This window comes from Balaenoptera acutorostrata, chromosome 17 (assembly GCF_949987535.1).
Source record: "Balaenoptera acutorostrata chromosome 17, mBalAcu1.1, whole genome shotgun sequence".
Classification (NCBI taxonomy): Eukaryota; Metazoa; Chordata; class Mammalia; order Artiodactyla; family Balaenopteridae; genus Balaenoptera; species Balaenoptera acutorostrata.
The window spans coordinates 4,802,204-4,824,460 of record NC_080080.1 but is presented as its reverse complement, the minus strand read 5'-3'; the positions used below and the strand labels follow the sequence as shown (position 1 = coordinate 4,824,460).

The 22,257-nt window shown below is 44.8% G+C and overlaps 1 protein-coding gene across 1 annotated transcript in view; it reads right to left on the bottom strand.

The window, feature by feature from the left end:
* FAM135B (family with sequence similarity 135 member B) overlaps window positions 1-22,257 on the bottom strand; it is a 273,737-nt gene that overhangs the window by 129,091 nt on the left and 122,389 nt on the right. The window contains exon 3 of the mRNA XM_057532173.1: window positions 2,800-2,879. Coding sequence (XP_057388156.1) covers window positions 2,800-2,879 — 80 coding nt within the window. The remainder of the gene's footprint in view (window positions 1-2,799; window positions 2,880-22,257) is intronic.

Here is a 22,257-nt window from a genome sequence, read left to right as displayed (position 1 = left end):
CCAGCCTAGCCCTTAAGAGACCTGGAATCTTCCACTTTCTTTCCCTTGGTGACCTGAGCTCCCATAGAAGAAGCTGGACACCCAACTGGAGACAGCTGGACCATTCCCTTAGGCGGTTCAGCCACCTCAACCGAGGGATCAGATGTGTGTGAAGACACGTCTGATGTTATGATCGTGGGTAATCTGTCCTCCACTGAGATCCCAGCTGAAAGCAGTGCACAAATGACCTGGCTGAGCCCAGCCAACTCAAAACATCAAGAATAAATTGTTGTTTTGAGCCACTAAGCTTCGGAGTGCTTTGTAACGAGGCAATGTCTAACTGAAAACACTAAGATTGGAAAATTCACCGTGAGGAAGAAATCGCAAACACTATCTATTCCTCACCCATGGAGCCATCCCTACTGTAGTTACTGCTGACCTCCACGTGGGCCTTCTGTTCTAAATATCATACTCATGTCAACTCAAGGGCCTACCAAGTGGACCACAATTATCCCCATGTCAAACTAGACCAAAGAAGAAAATAACCTTGTTTTCCCCAAACTGCATTTCGTTTTTCTTTTTTTTTGTCTCTGTGCAGCACCAGGAGGAGTCCTCCTTTCCCCAAGCTGCTTGCTGGGCTCTGCCAGCTGTTGGACGCGTGGCAGTCTTCTGATCCTCACAGCTGGGCCTCTCAGCTCCAAGAAACAGCTCAGCCAGAGACGGGGACTGAGCTCTTGAGCTACACAGTCACGAGAAGAAGCAGAGTCCTTTGTCGGGGCCCTGGGGATGGCATCCATCAACTCAGCTGGGCATCAGTCCCACCTGACTTCCAGGTCCAGCCTTGTCCCTGAGACCAGAACCCAGCCTCAAACCCCTGATCAGGTGACCACTCACACGTCAGACTGATTGGACACTTACTTTGTGCCAGTTCCTGACCTGGGACATCTACCTTAATCATCTCTGTAAAATATAAAATGCCCTTTTCATTTATAATCTCCAAGATGCACAACCATATAAAATCTATAGGTTGCAGCAAAAGCAGTTCTTAGAGGAAAGTTCATAGTGATACAAGCCTTCTTTAAGAAACAAGAAGAATCTCAAATAAACAACCTAACCCACCACCTAAAAGAATTAGAAAAAGAAGAACAAACAAAACCTAAAGTCAGCAGAAGGAAGGAGATAATAAAGATCAGAGAGGAAATAGAGATTTAAAAAACAGCAGAAAAAGAATCGGTAAAACCAAGAACTGGATCTTTGAAAGGGTAAACAAAATTGACAAACCTCTGGCCAGGCTCACCAAGAAGAAAAGAGAGAGGACCCAAATAAACAAAATTAGAGCTATAATGTCTAAGACAAAGCCTTACAGAGGATGGATATTTATCCTCATGTTTCAGGTGAGGAAATGAAGCTCAAGTTGCTAACGCCTGGGATCACACGACTAGTTCCTGCAAGATTTGGGTTCAAATCTACTTTCTCATTCACCTCCATGAACCTTCTCCTGGCAGAAGCTGGGTTGGGGAAGGGGCATGACACAGGTGGTAGTACAGTGGGGAACTGCAGGCGTCCTGAATGCACATAGGAGAGGGAGTGACCACCAGTCTTAGATGCCTGATTTATTCCCTGGAGAGAGGAGTAGAGTGAAGAGTGGAAGAGAAGGACCTCCTTGCAAATGTGGAGCCTTGACTACTACTTAATGCTTAATTCTTTCCAGAGTCAGGGGAGGAGCCGGTGGTCTCCAGTATCTTCCTCTTTCTGTATCACAGGCTTGAGTCAACCTGTTGCCCATAAACCATCGGCCTCCCCTGATTGTCCCTTGCATGGTCCAAGTAGCCTACTCTGCCCCGAATCTCCCACTCCTCCTCCCAGGTGGAGCTAAACAGGTCACCACATCTACACTCCCACTTTGTGGTTATTCAACTGCATGCAGTTTTACTCACCATAATATCATTGTCAACAATGGGGTGGTCTAATTGCCAGGGCAACTCCAGATGAATTTTTGGAAGTGTAGCTATGACTGGAACTCTTACTCTGCTGGATTTGATTTCTACAATATTCTTGGCTGCCTTGTACATTGAAAGTTAAGCAGATTTTACCTAGTTCTGTCTTCTTATCTCCATACTTCCTCTTCCATCCTGAAGTGTTTCTTCTTCTTCTTCAGGTCTGGCTGATCTATACATTCTCCCAAATTTACTAATGAAAATATTTCTGCTATAATATAATCTTGACGCCTAGCCTTATTTTTTATGTAATAAGTTCTATATTTCGGACTCAACACTATTACACTGAACCTGCTGGGAGCCCTGGATACCTACTAATACTCCAGCTTCTCCAAGGTTAGAACCTGGATTGCTCTTGGCAATCCTTCTTCCCTAGGAGTGTTGCATTGACTCCTTGCTGTGCACAGAAAGTGCTACCACACCTGCCTGCTGACTCAGTCCCCTATACCTAGATGATTATCAAATTCTCGTAAACAACAGGTTTCTTCTTACCGATCGCTGGATGCCATTTCCCTTCCTCTTCCTCCCTGACTTGACTTTAGCCAGCCTCCACAGCCAGGTTTATCCTCAGATGCCAGCTGCTCCTGGGAGAGTGTTTGTTTGTTTGTTTGTTTGTTCCTTCAGCCAGGTCCCCCTTGCAATAACGTACACACATGGCCAAAGCAACAGTGGGTCTCCATTTCCAAAACCCACTCATTCAACATTCAACAATGATTTACTGAGTGCCTTTATGTATCTAGCACTCCGCTAAGCCCTGGCTTGCAGTGACAAATGAAGGCTTCCCAGCGGGGAGCAAGCGCCCCGCTGCCATCCTCCTGCTCACCTGTCTGCCCAAGGACGGAGGCACTCAGTCTGTGGGGGATCCTTGAGGACACCTTCAAGGTCACTCGGATCTGATAATACCTAAGAAAAGAACAGAGGACAGGCTGCTGAATATCAGATTTCTTATTGTTGGCTGCTGCTAAAAATACCTAGACTGAATCCTGAAGATTGTAGGGAACCAGGAAAGCTTCTGGACGACATGCATGATCATCTAGCATCAAAGAGAGATTTATTTTGTTAGCATAGTGGCAAAGGGATGGGATGGGCCACGCTGAAGACACCTGAGATCATATGAAACACATAAGAGGTTGGTAGTGACGGAAATAGGAAAAAGGAGAAGATAGGTCATCTGGCACAGGTACATTAGGGGTGTGATTTTTCTTCAGTCAGAAAAGTCCATTTTACAGAAAAATAGGAAGTTTAATGCGTGGTGGACAATCCATACACAAATTGAATTGCTATCATGTTGCAACACAAATATTTCCTTTAGAAACACGGCAGCTGAACTGCTAATCCTGGGGATATTGACGAACATTTTTACCAGTGTATTTCTGTGCCTTTGTTTTTATTATGTCACCCGCATTTCCAGATTCGGTCATTTCAGAATATCGTGCAGGTTCTCACACTGTCAGCAAAGTCTCTCATCTGTCTTCTTTTGCCACATGTGCAGAAGCACTTTTTGAAGTTCTGTGCTTTGCCATCAATGATCCTTTTGCTTGCAAGCACTTGGGAACATTTCTGGCCTCATAATTGTTCTCCCTTTCCACTGATTTCAAACCCATTGTGTAATAGAACGCGAATAAAACAAAGTGAAATAGAAGTAAAATAGACCATGAACACATCAGTCTCTCGTGGCTCATTGAACTCACAGCTGGGAGCTATTTTGCTATGGACTCTGTTGCACTGTGAATGCACTTGGAGAATGTTTCTGTTGACATGTCTATGTGTATATGGTGATCCAAGGAGATGTAGAGCAGAGAGCACTGGCACGGCACTCATGTAGTGTGGCTGACATCATCTGAGAGCTGTGTGACTTTGAGTACATCACACAACTTCTCTGAACTTGTTCTTGTATCGGTAGAATGAGGATTTTTTTTTTAAAAAAAGGGACTTGTGGGCTTCCCTGGTGGCGCAGTGGTTGAGAATCCGCCTGCCAATGCAGGGGACACGGGTTCGAGCCCTGGTCTGGGAAGATCTCACATGCCGCGGAGCGGCTGGGCCCGTGAGCCACAACTGCTGAGCCTGCGCGTCTGGAGCCTGTGCTCCGCAACAAGAGAGGCCGCGATAGCGAGAGGCCCGCGCACCGCGATGAAGAGTGGCCCCCACTTGCCACAACTGGAGAAAGCCCTCGCACAGAAACGAAGACCCAACACAGCCATAAATAAAATAAATAAATAAATTTAAAAAAAAAAAAGGGACTTGTCATGACTTCTGCTTCCAGGAAAAATGGAGTAGACATACTTTTTTCTATCCCCACTAAGTACAACTAAAAACTCTAGACAGTATATAGAAAACAAACAAAAGAAGATTCTTAAAAGTGAAAAAGATAGCAAACAGTCTAGGGACCTCAAGGTCCAAGGAAAGACATGATGGTGAGTTTTCTGCATTTTCTTTTTGCCTCGTATACCACATATACCTCTCCCTGTAGCTCATCTTTTAATCCCCTCTGTAACACATTTTACAGAACAAAAGTTTTTAATCTTGACGAAGTTGAATTTATCAATTTTTTTTTATGGATCACGCTTTTAGTGTCCAGTTTAAAAAAAACTCTCTGCTTAGCTCTGGATCCCAAAACTTTCCTCTATTTTTTTTTCCTAAAAGTTTTATATTTTGCATTTAAGTCTGTGATTGAGCTAATTTTTATATGAGGACTGAGATTTAAGTTGAATTTTTGTTTTGTTTTCTTTTGGCCTATGGATGTCTAGTTGCTTCAGGACCGTTTATTGGAAAGGCTTTATAGAATTGCTTTTGAAACTTTGTCAAAGATCTCTTGGGGATATCTGTGCCTTTGTGACTGCTATGTCGGGATAGAGATCCAGGCTCCCCAGCGGGTCTCCACGTAAACCAGGCTAGGTGGAGTTCTCGTCACCACCCACTAGTAGTGAAATCTAGCTCCCTACTGGAGACCTGCTCTTGCCAGGTGGGGGGAAGCTGTGGCTTGTTACAGCTTGGCAGTGGTGGACATCTAGGCTCCCACTTGGCCTTTGCTGGTGTGGGTGGAGGTGAAGCCACTGTTTTTCCTGTGTTGCTTGGCTAGGGTAGAACTACTATTGTCAAAATTTTTCTGTCTTGCTAAGCTGCTTCTTTCCAGGTCCTTTGTCTAGAGAAAGCAGGCTTTTTGGTTGGAGCTTATTTTTGATATTTAAAATGGCCTCTGGACTTCCCTGGTGGCGCAGTGGTTGAGAATCCGCCTGCCAATGCAGGGGACACGGGTTCGAGCCCTGGTCCGGGAAGATCCCACATGCCGCGGAGCAACTAAGCCCTTGCGCTACAACTACTGAGGCTGTGCTCTAGAACCCGTGAGCCACAACTACTGAGCCCGCGTGCTGCAACTACTGAAGCCCGCATGCCTAGAGCCTGTGTTCTGCAACAAGAGAAACCACCGCAGTAAGAAGCCTGCGAGTAGCCCCCACTCGCTGCAACTAGAGAAAGTCCACGCGCAGCAACGAAGACCCAACGTGGCCAAAAATAAATAAATAAAATTAATAAATTTATTTTTTTAAAAAATGGCCTCTGAGTGTAGCGGTAAAGTGCTGTCTAATGTGGTCCTAAAAGCAAGAAGGCTGTGACGTGCCTCACACAGAAAACAGTGTGTTAGACAGGCTTTGTCCTGGTATGAGTTACACTGCTGTCAGTCATGAGTTCAATGTTAATGAACCAGAACCAGATGAATATATATATATATATATATATATATATAAATATATATATATATATATATATGCCTTTAAACAGAAACACACCTAAAACAGGCTTATGTATTGATCAGTGGATGAAAATGTGACCGGAGGTTCCCAGGAACATAACATATTTGTGCCCTTGTGACTGCTGTGTGGAGGGTAGAGATCCAGGCTCCCCATAGGGTCTCCACATAAAGGAGCAATGGCTCATTATACAGAGGACGTTTACTACCATCATGAAATTTACAGGGGAAACACAATAGCAAATAACCACGGACACCGTCGTCTGTGAGAGGGAGGCTGAGGCAGAGTCGAAGGTCCCTGCACTGTCTACAGGAGACAGCTGCCACTTAGCAGTAGCGAATTACCACTGTGCAGAAATGTTGGCTACGCGATGCTAGATCTTTCCGTTTTTCAAGGGAAGACAGAAATTTGGATTTTCAATAAAACATCTTTAAATTTTTAAACGTTGGTTCATAAATCAATGACAGTGACAAGAGCAACAGCAAAAACAATTAGCAGCAGCAACCATGGCCGCGGCGTTAACAATAAAGCGCTGTGTTGACAAGATAAAGCACGTTTTCAGGCTAAATCTCCATGGGCCAATAATTGGCCAACTCTAATTTATATAAATACAAGATGTCACTTTTCATGTTTCCATAATAAAAGACCAGGGCATTTCAATAATTTCATCATCAAAGGAAGAGGCACAAATTGCACCACCAGCAGTTGTAATATTCTAATGGCTTCCTCTCCAAACATAAAATAGGTCAATCATTGCCAGAGGCTTTGTATCACTTTTCTATCGGACTGTGCTGGAAGCAGTTGCAGGTATGCTCAAGATTTATTAAGCATCTCTGCGCTAGGATCTGTTCTAGGAACTTCCATGGATGCATGGAAGTTTGACCCTCTATAAAGCCTTTGTAAAAGAAAGCATCATCTCAAGTGTCAACCAAAGAAGACGTTGAGTCATGGGAAGTATCTAACTACTTAGCTAAAGTAATTAAGCTAGCAAAGGGCAACGAGGTTCTAACTCCAGAAATAATACTAATTTGTTTTTGCCTGTTACACCTCATAGGAATCACATTTTGTTGCATAATTATAACACTTTTATAACCAACTCCAGAGCACTGTCTGAATTCTTGCTCCTTAAAAGCACTGATGCTACTGAACCTTATTTCAAAGAATTGGTCATCTTGCACTTCAGATGCTTTATAGGCATATGTTGAAAGAAATAAGTTTCAATTAGGTTGGTCCATTTGGCTTCTGGCTTGATTACACAGAATGTTTAAACCCCTTTACCAATTCCCTTTTGTCTGACATGAAGGTCCTGCCAGGTCATAAATTCATAAACCATGTCATATATGATATACATGATACTGTTTGATCCCTTCAGAAAATCTGTGATGCACTTACCATGACTTCCATCTTTAAATTAGAAAACTAACCCTAGAGATGAAGGAATTTGTCCGAGTTCACATATTTGGTAAATAATGTTAGCACATCTCCTAGAATAACCTTATTGCTTCGAATAGATATCCTTTAACCATCTTAAAGCCACCTTTTTCCAGCTGTGGTGACTCAAGGAAGACACCATGAACAAGGGAGCAGTTGGCTCAAATCCTTGGAGAACGAACAAGTGGTAGGAGAATACGGGGGATGAGTACCAGTCAGAAGGAACGGAGAAGTTAAGACCAGGAAGTGGAAAACTTCAGACAATGTGCTGGTATGTTTGAAGAGTCTAGATTTCCACAGAACCCCTTTTGGGAAGTGATAATAAAACAGTCATCCTCTATGGCTTCCATCCACTGAACTATGCCCTTTACCTAATGTGGCAGGTAGAATAACGTCCCTTCCAAAGATATCTACATCCTAATCTTCAGAACCTGTGAAAAAAGAATTAACGTTGCAGATGGAATTACAGTTGCTAATCAACAAAAGAAGTATTTTAAGTACAATGAGAGCTGTACTTTTCTACACTGTTGGTAGAAATGAAAAATCACGACAGCCTTTCTGGAAAGCAATTTGGCAAGAACCTCAAATATGTTTATTTTCCTTGACTCAATAGTTCTATCCTAGGAATCTGACTTTAAAAGTGTGTGTGTGTGATTTTATAATAATGAAAAATCAGAACAACAAAGAAATAGTTAAATAAATGGTTGTACACTCATATGATGACATATTAGTCAATAAAAATTATGATTTTGAAGAATACTTAATAATGGAAAAATGTGCAACACAAAATTTTTAAATGGGAATATCCCCATTGATTTTTGATATGTTGTTTAAAAGTTAAAATAATGCCAATAAGTGGATCAATAAAGTTTTAATAAGTTTAAAAAAAAAGAAATGAGGAGATTATTCTGGATTACCTGGGTGTGCCCAATGTATTCACCAGGCTTCTTCTAAGTGAAAGACAGAAGCAGAAAAGAGAGTGACCAAGCAATGCAACGTGAGAAAGACTCTATCGTCCATTGCTGGCTGGGAAGAGGGAAGTGGCCACCAGCCAAGGAATGTGGGCAGCCTGTAGGGGCTGGAAAAGATAAGGACACAGAATCTCCCCTGGAGCCTCCACAAAGGAATGCAGTCCTGCCAACATTCTGATTTTAGCCCAGGGAGACTCATTTCAGACTTCTGACCTCCAGAATTGTTACATAATAAATTTGCGTTGTGTTAAGCCACTACGTTTGTGCCAATGTATTACAGCAGTAATAGTAAATTAACGCATAGAGGCTTTCAAATTCCCTCCTCACGACAAAGTAGACAGGAATGGTTATCCCTATGTTAGCAATAGACAAACTGTAACTCAGAAAGGTTAATTAATTTTCCTATAGGCATACAGCTAGTTAATGGGAAGTTTAGGGATTAAAATGCAGGACCATTTGACTAAAATCAAGCTCTTATTTTGGGGGAGGCAAAGCCTGGTGCTTCAACCTTCATAAGCTCACCTCAATTTCCCCATCACCTTTTTTATCCCCAGAAGCCCAACCCCACTCATTCAGATCACTCATGTATTTCCCTCTGTTTTCTCAAAAACACAGTGAGAGCAAGAATGATACTTTTCACTTCTGTGTCCCTTAGAGCTCTTACTAAGAGCTCTGTACTAAGGAGAGAAGAGCAGCCATAAGCATTAGTTCTCAGCTGATTATAGAGATATCCATCACCACCAGCTGCTGGAGGAGAAGCCACACCCTATTCATCTTTGTATTTCCAGCAACTAACATGGTGCTGACACACAGCTGACATTCATTTAGTGCCAGAGGAATGTATGAATGAATGAAAATTCCAATAACAGGAATTCCCTCAAACCACGGGTATATACAATCCAATCCCAACATCTAAAACTGTGTGAATGACTCAGAATCCACAAGCCATTCTTTTAACACTAATAAAACTAGAAATCCTATTCTATAATGGGAATACAGAGATCTATGGCATTTTGTCATAACCACTTTTATATCAGACATATTATGAAACCACCACTCTGGGACCCAGGGACATTTGACATTACCTAGAAGACAAATCACTGTGTTTGTGGAAAGGTGACTTTCCTTCTCTGAGCCCCTTTCCTCATGGGTGATGACACCTGTAATGACCTCACAGAACTGTCATGAGGTGTGAACAGGGCAGTGCATGGAAAGCCCTGGGTATGATTCTCAACCCCCGTATTCCATTAAAGATAAAATACTGGTGTTACTATTACCTAAGATGTGTGTGAAATAGACATCCTGCCCCAAACACCATCCCAATCTATCCTCCAACCTCACAGCTGGGGTGAAGCTGAGGGAAAGGTGAGGGTCTGCGTGGGACAAGGTTCAGAGATGCCTGGGGCGCATACTGCATGATAATACAAAATGTTGGACACAAGACGTAGTGCTCTACTATGATATGGCTTTGCCCATATGGCTGGAAAGCATCATCTTTCTTTGAGTCTTCAGAGGCAATATAACATAGTGGTTAACAATGTGAATTCTTAAACTCTGCCTGTTAATGGCTCTGTAACCCAACCTGAAAGTGGAAGACCCACTGATTTGGGGGTGAAACTCCCTGGCTTAGCAGGGAAACAAAGGAAGTCTCGCCAGTAAGAGAGGCTTGATGTTCCAAAAAATTAACAACAACAATAAAAAAAAGACCCAGGAAATGACCAATATATTTTCACTACACACTCATAGACTGATTCATCTGTTCTCACAGTATCCACCCACTACAATCCATTTGTTGGAATTTACTGGTCTCAGTAGCAAATGATGAGATACTTTTTCAAGAAAAGTCCACTTTAATATTTTAGCAAAACTTGTCTGGATACTTCAACTGCGTCAAAGCAACGATTATAATAATTCAGTCAGATGCCACTGATGTTTACTCTGAGGACCCTCCTCATTCCTGTAACCCCATCTCCCTGCTGATCCAGAAGGGTCTGTGTGGTGCTCATACTGCAAACTGTCTGCTAAGTATCCATAGTGCCCTCCTTCCTTACAAAAAATAAATAAATAAATAACAGACTTCGTCAGGGAAAGCAGTGTGCCTACTCAAAAATAGTCTCCCTCTGGAGTCCCTCGCAGCCAGGAGAGATCTTAAGAGCCTCTCCTGGTTATGGAGAGAAAAGCATACACTGTCAGATGGAGCAAACCAGAAAGCTTTGGAAGAAGAAGCCTCAGGTTTTATGACCTTTGGGTTGTGTGTCCCTTCTCTGACTTCGTCTTCTGACTTGGCACAGACAGAAAACAGTAGTGGATGCTAAAGCAGCCATCTTTCAGCTGTGGGGACGAAAGCCGTGTGGAAAGGATGGTAGATCAGAAACATAAACGTCTGCACCCCTGGTGTCATCAGTGGCACAGTGATGCTGTCTGCATCTGGATTTCTTGTGACACCCTGTGGTATTTAAGTCAGGGCTGGTCACATGTCTGAAGCCAAACACAATCTTTCCTGATGGAATCTGATTCCAGACCGTCCTGGGGCCATATTTTCTTTCTTTCTTTTTTTTTTTTTTTAAACATCTTTATTGGAGTATAATTGCTTTACAATGGTCTGTTAGTTTCTGCTTTATAACAAAGTGAATCAGCTATACATATACATATATCCCCATATCGCCTCCCTCTTGCATCTCCCTCCCACCCTCCCTATCCCACCCCTCTAGGTGGTCACAAAGCACCGAGCTGATCTCCCTGTGCTATGCGGCTGCTTCCCACTAGCTATCTAGTTTACATTTGGTAGTATATTTAAGTCTATGCCACTCTCTCACTTCGTCCCAGCTTACAATCTGTGGTTTTTGTTATGGCAGTCTGGGGCCATATTTTCTATGGGAGAAAACTCAGAAGATGTGACAGAGGCGATTTGACTTCTCTCCCTGACTTTCTCTTGGCAGTGGAGAGCTTAGCTTTACCATGCATTAAGCCATTAAAATCTAAGATTCCAGGTTGGACTTTTTAGTAGAAACAAAGCAGATAGTTTTGGTCCACCAGAGTTTAAAGCTACTTCCTGGAGGAAGAGGGATCTCTTTGTGTAGCTGAACATAACTCACTGTCATTCTCCAACGGGGTGTGTGGACAACACACACACACACACACACACACACACACACACACACACACACCAGTAACGGCAAAACTGAGCTGCGGTTACTTAATAAACGTGTTCAATCAAACTGTTTTTACATCAAATGTCTATAGAAACCCATTTAGAGTTATTTCATGTTTAAGTGGCATATCCCCTACCAGGCAGTGGTGTGTCAATACTGCAAAACTTCATGTTCTTTGCCTTCAAGTTGGTAGCTTGAAATTGGCCATGATGGGTGTATAGGCATCAGGGAAATTGACCAGTGTTTCGATTCTTTTTTTCCTTTGGAGCCAGTTTTGAACATTCATCAGCACACTACTGCTGCCCCCTCCTCTTGGTACCATCACCACTCCATTCTTTTAAAGAAAGGGAATCTGAAACCTGAACAGAGTAAATAAGCGGGCAATTTGGAAAAATTCCAAGAAAGTCACCGTTGGGTGGGACTCAAACTGCCGAGCCTTCTGGAAAAAATCTATCTTACTGCTCAGAGACACGTCACTGAATAAAGCTATACCAATTAGGTTCCTGGGATAATTCTCCTACGAGCTGGAAGAAGTATGACCTTCACAAGATGGGTGCCCTTTGAATACAGACCTGCAAGTCAGAACAAAATATCTATAATTCCTCCCCCATTTTCACTTCTTCTTATTCACATTAAAAACCAAAAGAAAACTACAGCCGCGATAATGACGTTTCCGTGTGACTTAAGACAATTTAAACTCTCTGAACTTCAGTCTCCTCATTTGCAAAGGGGGCTTTCAGTTCCCTTCTAGAGTTGATATCGAAAGAAATAAAAGCCAGGGTGCAGAGCAACAATGGACTGCAGTCAATCACGGGTATTATTTTTGCTATTGTTATTTTTACGTATCAACCCAAATAGGTTCACAAACAAATGCTCCTGTTCATAAAAGCCGGCCACTTAAGGAACTCAAAGCCGCCACGCAAGTAGCCTAGTTGGAAATGCTATCTATAAAAAATGAGGTTGCAGAGCTGCTGGAACACTGAAACAAACGTGCTTCCCCATCCTGGCATCCCCTCTGCTGTTTTCATTCACACTGGCTGCTGGACCTGTTGTTCCTACCTAATGAGTCAACCCAGACGGGGGTTCTAATGTGCATGAGTGGCCATGTGTCAAGTGTTGCCAGCGCCAGTCTCTGTGTCACCCAGAAAAGCACCATCTGCAGGTAAAATGAAGGTTCCCTCTCGAGAGCCAGTGTGGGACGGGATGTCATCAAGGATGTCTGGCACCGGTGCATACTCAACGGGCGTAGGTTCTCTTTTTGACTGGAGGCAGCATTTTATTTTCTTCACATTTGTGTTGCTTGGATTAAATGACGTTGGGTGGAAGCAGGCTTTCCAGCTTCTCACACAGCTTTAAATGACATGGGTGATTTAAAACCGCAGACCAGAAAATCTGCTGTGCAATATCACATTGGGCCGAGGGTATCTGCAGAGAGAATTCTTCTAATGGGTAAGACCTGATCCAGCAACGAGGTCCAAGATGCCAGAAGGTGGGGGGGAGGGGTTGGGGAGCAAACACAACTCACAGGTCTTTTGTGTACCAGAGGACCAGAGGTATGGAATGAAAACACGTGGTGAAACCTCAGAGCTCTGGTTTGTACCTCACACAGACCAGGTGTTAAACACCAGACTCACCTCTTACGAGGTGCGTGACCTTGAGCAATTCATTTGACCTCTCTGAGCTTTGGTCTTCTCATCTTAAAAATCAATGGTCGGGCTTCCCTGGTGGTGCAGTGGTTGAGAGTCCACCTGCCAGTGCAGGGGACACGGGTTCGAGCCCTGGTCTGGGAGGATCCCACATGCCGCAGAGCAGCTGGGCCCGTGAGCCACAACTACTGAGCCTGCGCGTCTGGAGCCTGTGCTCCGCAATAAGAGAGGCCGCGATAGTGAGAGGCCCGCGCACCGCGATGAAGAGTGGCCCCCGCTTGCCGCAACTGGAGAAAACCCTCGCACAGAAACGAAGACCCAACACAGCCAAAAATAAACAAATAAATAGATAGATAGATAGATAGATAGATAGATAGATAGTCATGAGGAACAAAGGGGACCCTACAGGGAGAGCGCCTGGCACAGTGCATGAGACGTGGGAAGCACCAATTCCTTTTAAAACTATAATCGTAATTATTAAAATAACAGTGGCTTATCTAGATGTTGCCATTGGGAAGTAGACTCAGCAAATCGGAAGATGATCCCCAAGCCCACCAAGCTAGTTTGCAGAGTCCACACTGGAACACAAGACTGCTCGCTTTGGTCTGTTTTCCAACCCATCATACCGATACATTTGGACATAATTTAATTCTAGGATATATGTTGATATTAAGTGATAAGATCTTCTATACATAGATGAGCAAATTATCTTATCGTTGCTTTGGATACTCCATAAATATTAACAGTAACTAACAACCACAATATCAGAGCAAGAATAAAGGAAGCCACCCGTTCTTACAAGCCAACCTGAGTCAGGCACCATACCAGGTGTTTTACATACAATGTCACGTTCTACCTGGACAGTACTCATCAAAGATGATCATTATCTCCTCCACTATTCCTTTGAGGAAACCGAAGTTCAAAAAAGTGAAACTATATACTCATAGACTTACAGCTTGTAACTAGTATTAGGATGCAAGCTCACGGCTATGTAACTCCAAAGATAAAATATATATATATATATATTCTTCCAATTAAGGTCTACTCATATATATACTGGTCACCAGAAAATGTAAGTGGGATCCAATGACTCATAATAGCATGAAGAGCCCAAACATGAAAAGCCATGCCAGTGATGATAATGGAAAAAGTCACTGCAAGTTTTCTGTCCACTTTATTCATATTCTTCCTACTCACTATGGTCAATTGACCAAAGCCAGGTACAAGGCATCAAGACAGGGGCTGAGGACCCAGAGATGGATGATAAAACAGCCCCTGCCCTCGAGGAGCTTACGGTCTAGCAGAGATGAAAGCCGATTTCGCAAATAATAATTCTCATCATGAGGAGGCTTTCAGAGTTTTCGAGAGGATGAGGTAAAGGGCAAGGTTAGCTCAGGTTGGGAGATGTTGCTTTCAGTAGGATGCAGGGGTCCATCCAAGGCAGAAAGAATTAAAACTGGTCCTTAAAAGGAGCACAGCATACAGGAGAGACCTCACGTGTCAAGAAACAGAAGTGTGAGCCAAGAGTCAAGGCCAGTGAAGACAGCACAGCAGCTAGAGCAGAGGGCAGTATCTTGAATGTCACCCATTTTCAGCAGGCCCTCCTTATAATGCTGGTCTCCGGGTAACAAGTCTGGACCCATGTTCCGTAGAATCACAGTGTGCTTCTTTGGTATTAGAGTGCAGGCTTTGACCCAGAGCATGATTGAGATCCTGGCAGACAGGGGTGCTCTATAATGGAATTGTGTTCATGTTGTATATAGCTGCACATGAGTTCACCTGACTTCTTCAGGGTTTGACCCATTTCGCAAGTGTAGGTTAGTACTGATGAAGCTTAGTGCCATCTTGGCTCACCCTTGAAGAATGGGTAGGTCTTGGCCATGCCGGGAAGATGCAATGAAATTTTAAGGTGGAAGAGCAGCTTGGAGACCTGCAGAGGGGTGGTTCCTGGAGAGCGCGTATGGGAATAGTGGGGAGCTAAGTCTGGCTAGAATGCAGGATAGGGAATGAGGAACTACAAATAGATATTTCCGAAATAATTTACTCTAATATCTGCTACTATATAAACAGATGGCCCAAGATACCCCTCCTTCCACCACCCAGAGGGTGTAAGTGGCGTGGTTAAAGGTACCAACTGTGAAATCAAACAGAGCTTGGTTTAAGTCCCACATTCATCACCTCCCAGCTGTGTGACCTTCGAAAGTTACTTAACGTTCCTGAGCTACCATTTCCTCTCTTGTAATGTGCAGATAAACAATTAGACCCAACTCATAGTGTTGCCTGAGGGTGACATAAAAAAAGTTCAGCACAGCACAAAATAAGTCTTTAACAATTCCCAGCTGAATTAATGTAATTATTACCATTATTATTGTAATAAAGATAGTTTTGTGGAAGGCACTGTGCTACACTGGGAATGAACAATCTTTGGAGTCCAACCTGGGTCTGAATCCTGGCGCTGCCACCTGCCAGGGGTGTGACATTAGGAAAATCATTTCGCCTCTCTGAGCCTCAGTTTCTTCATTGGTCAGAGATGCATAGCGACACCCCTCTGGTAGGTCTGTTGTAAGAATAAATGTGATAATGTATGAAAGGTGCCTGCACACCGTGTGTACTCAGAAAATACAAGATGCTTCAAACATCGTTTTGGACGATGTCACCTGCTACCCTGCTTCCTTTCTGAAAAAACACACGTAATCTGGTGTGAGTCATACATCATGCATGGGCTATGACGAAGGGTAAGTGGGTACTAAACCTGCATTAAAAACAGCTCAATAGATGATGGATGTATAGACAGAGATAGACAAACACACTTGCCAACTGTTCTTGGAGAAAGAATCCCTGACCAGTTTCCAGCCCTTTCCATCAGAACATGTCTCTTTTGAAAAGACACCGTTGGGCTTCCCTGGTGGTGCAGTGGTTAAGAATCTGCCTGCCAATGCAGGAGACACGGGTTCAAGCCCTGGGCCCGGAAGATCCCACATGCCACGGAGCAACTAAGCCCATGTGCCACAACTAGTGAGCCTGAACTCTAGAGCCCACGAGCCACAAGTACTGAAGCCCACGCGCCTAGAACCCATGGTCTGCAACAAGAGAAGCCACCACAATGAGAAGCCCGCACACCGCAACGAAGAGTAGCCCTTGCTCACCGCAACTAGAGAAAGCCCGCACGCAGCAACGAAGACTCAATTCAGCCAAAGAGAAATAAATAAAATAAATAAATGTATTAAAAAAAAATCTAGGGCTTCCCTGGTGGCGCAGTGGTTGAATCTGCCTGCCAATGCAGGGGACACGGGTTCGAGCCCTGGTCTGGGAAGATCCCACATGCCACGGAGCAACTAGGCCCGTGAGCCACAACTAATGAGCCCACCTGCCACAGCTACTGAAGCCCGTGCACCTAGAGCCCGTGCTCTGCAACAAGAGAAGCCACCGCAATGAGAAGCCTGCGCACCACAACGAAGATAGCCCCCGCTCGCCACAACTAGAGAAAGACCGCGCGCAGCAACGAAGACCCAATGCAACTAAAAATAAATAATAAATAAAATTTTTTTAAAAAAGAAAAGACATCTGGGGGCTTCCCTGGTGGCGCAGTGGTTGAGAATCTGCCTGCCAATGCAGGGGACACGGGTTCGAGCCCTGGTCTGGGAAGATCCCACATGCCGCGGAGCAACTAGGCCCGTGAGCCACAGTTACTGAGCCTGTGCGTCTGGAGCCTGTGCTCCGCAACAAGAGAGGCCGCGACAGTGAGAGGCCCGCACACCGCGATGAAGAGTGGCCCCCACTTGCCGCAACTAGAGAAAACCCTGGCACAGAAACGAAGACCCAACGCAGCCATAAATAAAAAATAAACAAATAAATATAAATTAAAAAAAAAAAAAAAAGAAACGACATCGTCACCACCTTGGTTAATTGTCTTCCCTCAGCTGCTATGCCTCTTAATTGCCTTTTGATATAAAAACTAACAGGCGCTTGCAGGCATTCTGGAGATTTCAAGGGATTTCCTTGTCTGTGTACAGATGTCCATTTCCTCATCCATCAAATCTTTATTTCTGCAAAACTGTTCAGACAGAACCACAACAAAGAAGTCCCTTAGCTCCATTTGACTAAGAGATGTGCTCTGTAATTACAATGGGGGAGGCGTTTGAAACCAAAAGATCATTCTATGAGGCCAAATGTCACTGGAGAACTCCCTGACAGCTGCCAGTGAGGACTGCGGTGCAAAGCAAGGACTCAGGGTCGGAAGGACTTGGAGAAGCAGGAGGTTTGCCTCTCGGGTTGGCTGTGAGGCTCAGAAGAGGCAGTGGGTGTGAAGCAGACAGCACCATGCCCAGCCAAGGCTCTGTGCTCTGGTCAAAGTTGTGAACGTTCATACAAACATGATGAGCATGTCTGGACAAGCCCTGGGCTCAGTGTAAGGAAGAAGACCTGGGTCAGGAAGGTTAACAGACAGATGACACTATCTGAATGTTAAGTGAATTGAACAAATAGACGAAAAGGAAAAGAATCTCAGATGTTTAAGAGCAGAATTCAGAGGCGGCTTAATAAAGCTGTGACGAACTGGACCCAGGAAGGCTAGCTTGAATCGGAGATGCCCCTCACCCCGGCGGGTAAATAGACTGCTCTTCGATGGGCTGTGTTTGCTCAGTCTCTCCTTAAGCAAACTCTCCAACCTCTCTCTCTCTCTCTCTGTCTCTCTGTGTCTCTCCCTCCCTACCACCAATCACCCTCAACCCCACTACCTACACATACTTCTCTGACTATAAAGCCGAGGCATCCGCTCTTATTTCTGCAGCCAGGCACCAGCTGCTCGATTTTACTATCAGTTGCCTTTTCTTATGTTTTTTCCCTTAATCTATAATCAAGGTTCCTTGAGTTCAAAGCTCCGGCTGCTGGCGTATGCAGTTCAGGGCAATGTCAACCGTCTTTGGAGAGCAATCCACCACTTCCGGTGTCCCCCCCTGCCCTTGAAGACTGGGCAAGGCAAACACCCAACCAACATCTGCAAGGGCAGGGCCTACAGGGAAGAAGCAGGGACGCTCCAGGCATCTCTGAACCTGAGATGACACACGAGAGAACTCACTGCACGGCCGCAATCCTCAACACTGTCCTGCGGGAAGGCGCTGCCCTGTCCAAAGGCAAAGAGTACAACTTCCAGCTACCAAGCACTGACCCTGCCGTGTGCCACTGCTCCGTCCAAGAGGACACCTTCCCTCTAGGTGTCAGTGAACCACCTAAGTATGGCCATCTTCGTCTTATTAATAAAGGAAACAGGTTCACAGAGGTGAAGTGGCGTTCCCAAGGCTCCGCTGCTCATAATGAGCTGAGCGGGGATTGAGAACTGCTCCGTCCATCCTCAAGGCCCATGTTCTCCCCCCACCCCGCTTTTTCTTAGCAAGACTTGTATCCTGGAAGCTCCCAAGTTTCAGGCAATCAGTCATCTCCAGAGTGAGCTGTCAGCCCTTCTCAATAAATCTGTCATTTTTACTCCTGTGTCCTTGGCATGTCATGCAGTGGGTGCTAAGAAATGTTTGCTGACTTCACACAGAGTCCCCAAAACATAAAGAGCTGAGAAATGAATGACATAAATCATAAACGCACTGTGTGTGTGTGTGTGTGTGTGTGTGTGTGTATATATATATATAGCATGCCTCTTTGGTATGCATTTTGTCATTTGACTCAGGCATACAGGGTACTAATTAAGGATCTTTGCGTGATTTTCATCTACAATGTGCAAACCCCAAATAGTTTGCTTTATGATTTAAGTTCTCAAGAAATAAAATGGCCCTATTATCTTCAGGATGACAGAAAACAGTTTCACTTCCTTTTAAAAGCGGGTCTAAAAGTAGTCATTATCTGAGATTACAGATGAGGAAAGAGGTTCAGACAGGTTGACTGACTTCCCCAAGGCCACACAGCAAAGCAGCAGCAAAGCTGGGATTTAAAATCAAGGTTTGTCAGGGACTTCCCTGGTGGCACAGTGGTTAAGAATCTGCCTGCCAGTGCAGGGGACACGGATTCAAGCCCTGGTCCGGGAAGATCCCATCTGCTGCGGAGCAGCTAAGCCTGTGTGCCACAACTACTGAGCCTGCACTCCAGAGCCTGCGTGCAGCAACTACTGAGCCCACGTGCCACAACTACTGAAGCCCATGCGCCTAGAGCCCGTGCAAGAGAAGCCACCGCAATGAGAAGCCCACGCGCCGCAACAAAGAGTAGCCCCCGCTCGCCGCAACTGGAGAAAGCCCGAGCGCAGCAACAAAGACCCAATGCAGCCAAAATTAAATAAATAAATTTTAAAATAAATAAAAAAATAAAATCAAGGTTTGTCAGATTCTTTGAACCACATAACCCCACACTACAGAAAGGTCTTCCAATGTTGCGCATAACACAGTCAATCCTTAATAACTTCACACTGATGACAAATGAGTGAAAACTTGAAAAAAAGACTTTACACTTGAGTGACCTGCTGTGTTCCCAAAGCCGTGGATTTTGTTCGTTTGGTTGGTTTGGTTTGGTTCCACTTCTTTTATAGCAGGTTGAGTTGAAGTTGGGGTAAAGAAATACAACAGAATTGTGGCAAGCCCCATGAGAACTCTGAGATGGATACCAGCATGCAGAGGCCTCCTGGTAGGTTGGGATGGGATACTCCTTGGTGAAAGGATAGCCCCATGCGATGTGGTCAAAAGGTCCTAGAACCCTTGCTGCCAGCGAGTCACATGTGACCTTAGGCAAGCCACCTAATGTCTCCAGGTCTTTCTGTCTAGATGTTCACAGTGAGGAGACTGACCTGAAGTCTGAAAGCCAGAACTAAATCCCTGTTCCAATCTGCTGGAGAATCCTTTTGCAGTGCTCTACACAATCCTGCAATTTCCAGGTGGGGCTGTGAGCCATGTCTCTGCTTATTGGCAAGAAAAAGAGCAAAGGACAGGTGCAACTAACGAGTGTCATCTTGGTCTTCTGATTGATGAGATTCTCAGCGGGAGGGATCCAAGCTTGGATTTGCACTTGGGCTGCCTGGCTCTAGGTCCAAGGCTTGGGGTGCCACATCCCGGCAGCCCAGATGACCCCTACTTTAGTCCAAGAGTGACCCCTTTGGTCTGCAAGGATAAGGGACATTTGTATTTCTGCAGAGCCTGGGTGGGAAGACCCATGAGGACACCTGCTTCTCCGTGAGCCAAACTTGATGGCCCAGAATTCTCTCTGCTTCCAGCACTAGAATGATACTGACACTCTCAGGGCTGCAAAAAAAATATGTTAACGTTTGCTGCAATCTGTTTCTTTAACCTGCCTCTCAAGGAATCAGGGATATCTGAACTCAGTTTTAAAGGAAAGAAGGAGTTCAGAAAGAAACCAGCAGATGACAAAAAAGGAGGGTGATCTACCTCTCATCCCAGGTAAAGAGACCAGCAAAGGCATGGAGGGTAAGTGAGCCTGGCCAGTTCAGATCATGTTGTCACATGTGCTGCAGAGGAGTGGTGAGTGGGTGTGCTGCAGTAGCAAGGGTTGATGGAGAGGTGTCAGAGAGCACTTACAGGCGCCGGGCGCTGGGATGGATGCTGTCACAGAAATTACACCATTCAACCCCAGCAGTCATACTGTTGAGGTACCCAACAGGTACCTCAGGAGATGAACCTGAAGGTCAAGGTAAAACCAGCCCACCTGGTGACATGGTAGACCTGGGATTTGGACCCAGATCTGGCTGCAGAGAGTGCATGCATCCTCTCTACCACTCTGTCCTGCCTGAGTCCAGGCAACTGCAGGGCTGTGATGCCAATGAACCTGGACACGTGAAGACCTGGGGTGAAGGCGTGTGTGGCCTTCCGTTATGGCGGCCGCGAGGAGATAAGAGCGAACACTGAGTACAGTCCCCCCGCGCAGGAGTCAGGAGCCCACTGGACTCCAAAGCGATTTAACTGGACTCCTAATACACCAGAGGAGAAATGAGAAGCCTTAGAAGTTGCTGAGCCGCCCCAAAACAACAGGGCTGGCAGTGCTCTCTGGACATCTGTGTGATGTTTCTTTAGGAAGACGGTGGAAGGGAGATGCCCTCGAATAAAACAGGGTGAGTGGTGACACTCTTACCTCCCAATCCTCCACAAGAGAGAACTCTACAGTTGGGATTTGGAAAGAAATATATATATAAATAAATAAAAATATATATATAAATAAAATATATATTATATTATATATATATAAAATATATATATTATATATATATATTTTTTTTAGAATGACAGTCCTTCAACAAACCTTAAAAACACTTTGAGAAAAAAATAACATTGCAGAATGTTACTGAATCACAGGATATCTCAAAGGGCTCAGTGACCCATGGAGACATAAGGGAACATCCCATAGTCAGGGACCTTCTGGAATTAGCCTCAAAACCAGTTCGTGGAAGAAAGACAATTCCAACCCCTGCCTGGGACAGCTATACCTGAGACCAAATTCCTCTGCGCAGGATCTGCCCTTTACCAAGTTCTGATTCCTTATTCTGCATCAGATGTCTCTTCTTCTCTCCTATCACCTTTTTTTTTTTTTTTTTGGTAGTTTTTTATTTTTTTATTTTTTTTATTTATGGCTGTGTTGGGTCTTCGTTTCTGTGCGAGGGCTTTCTCTAGTTGTGGCAAGCGGGGGCCACTCTTCATCACGGTGCGCGGGCCTCTCACCATCGCAGGCCCTCCCGTTGCGGAGCACAGGCTGCAGACGTGCAGGCTCAGCAATTGTGGCCCACGGGCCCAGCCGCACGGCGGCATGTGGGATCCTCCCAGACCAGGGCTCGAACCCGTGTCCCCTGCATTGGCAGGCAGACTCTCAACCACTGCGCCACCAGGGAAGCCCCTATCATCTTTTTTAACATTTATTTTATTGAAGTATAGTTGATCTACCATGTTGTGTTAATTTCTGCTATACATCAAAGTGATTCAGTTATCCATCTATATACATACTTTTTCATATTCTTTTCCACTATGGTTTATCCCAGGATACTGAATATAGTTCCCTGTGCTCTACAGTAGGACCTTGTTGTTTAGCCATCCTACATAAAATAGTTTGCATCTGCGAATCCCAAACTCCCAACCCATCCCTCCCCCACCCCCCCCCTCCCCTTTGGCAACCACAAGTCTGGTCTCTATCCTGACATCATCGGCCTCTGCTCCTGGTATAATGTGCTGTTGTGAATGCCTCCTACTCTTCCACACATCCACACCTTTGCAGGTGTCACTCCCCTTCCTTGGGATGACAGCCTCAAACACCTCCAATTGTTCTCATTTGTCAGGACTCAACTCAAAGGCTCCCCCCGTCCCTGCCCCCGACACCTGCAGAGTAGGGTACCGTCCGTCACC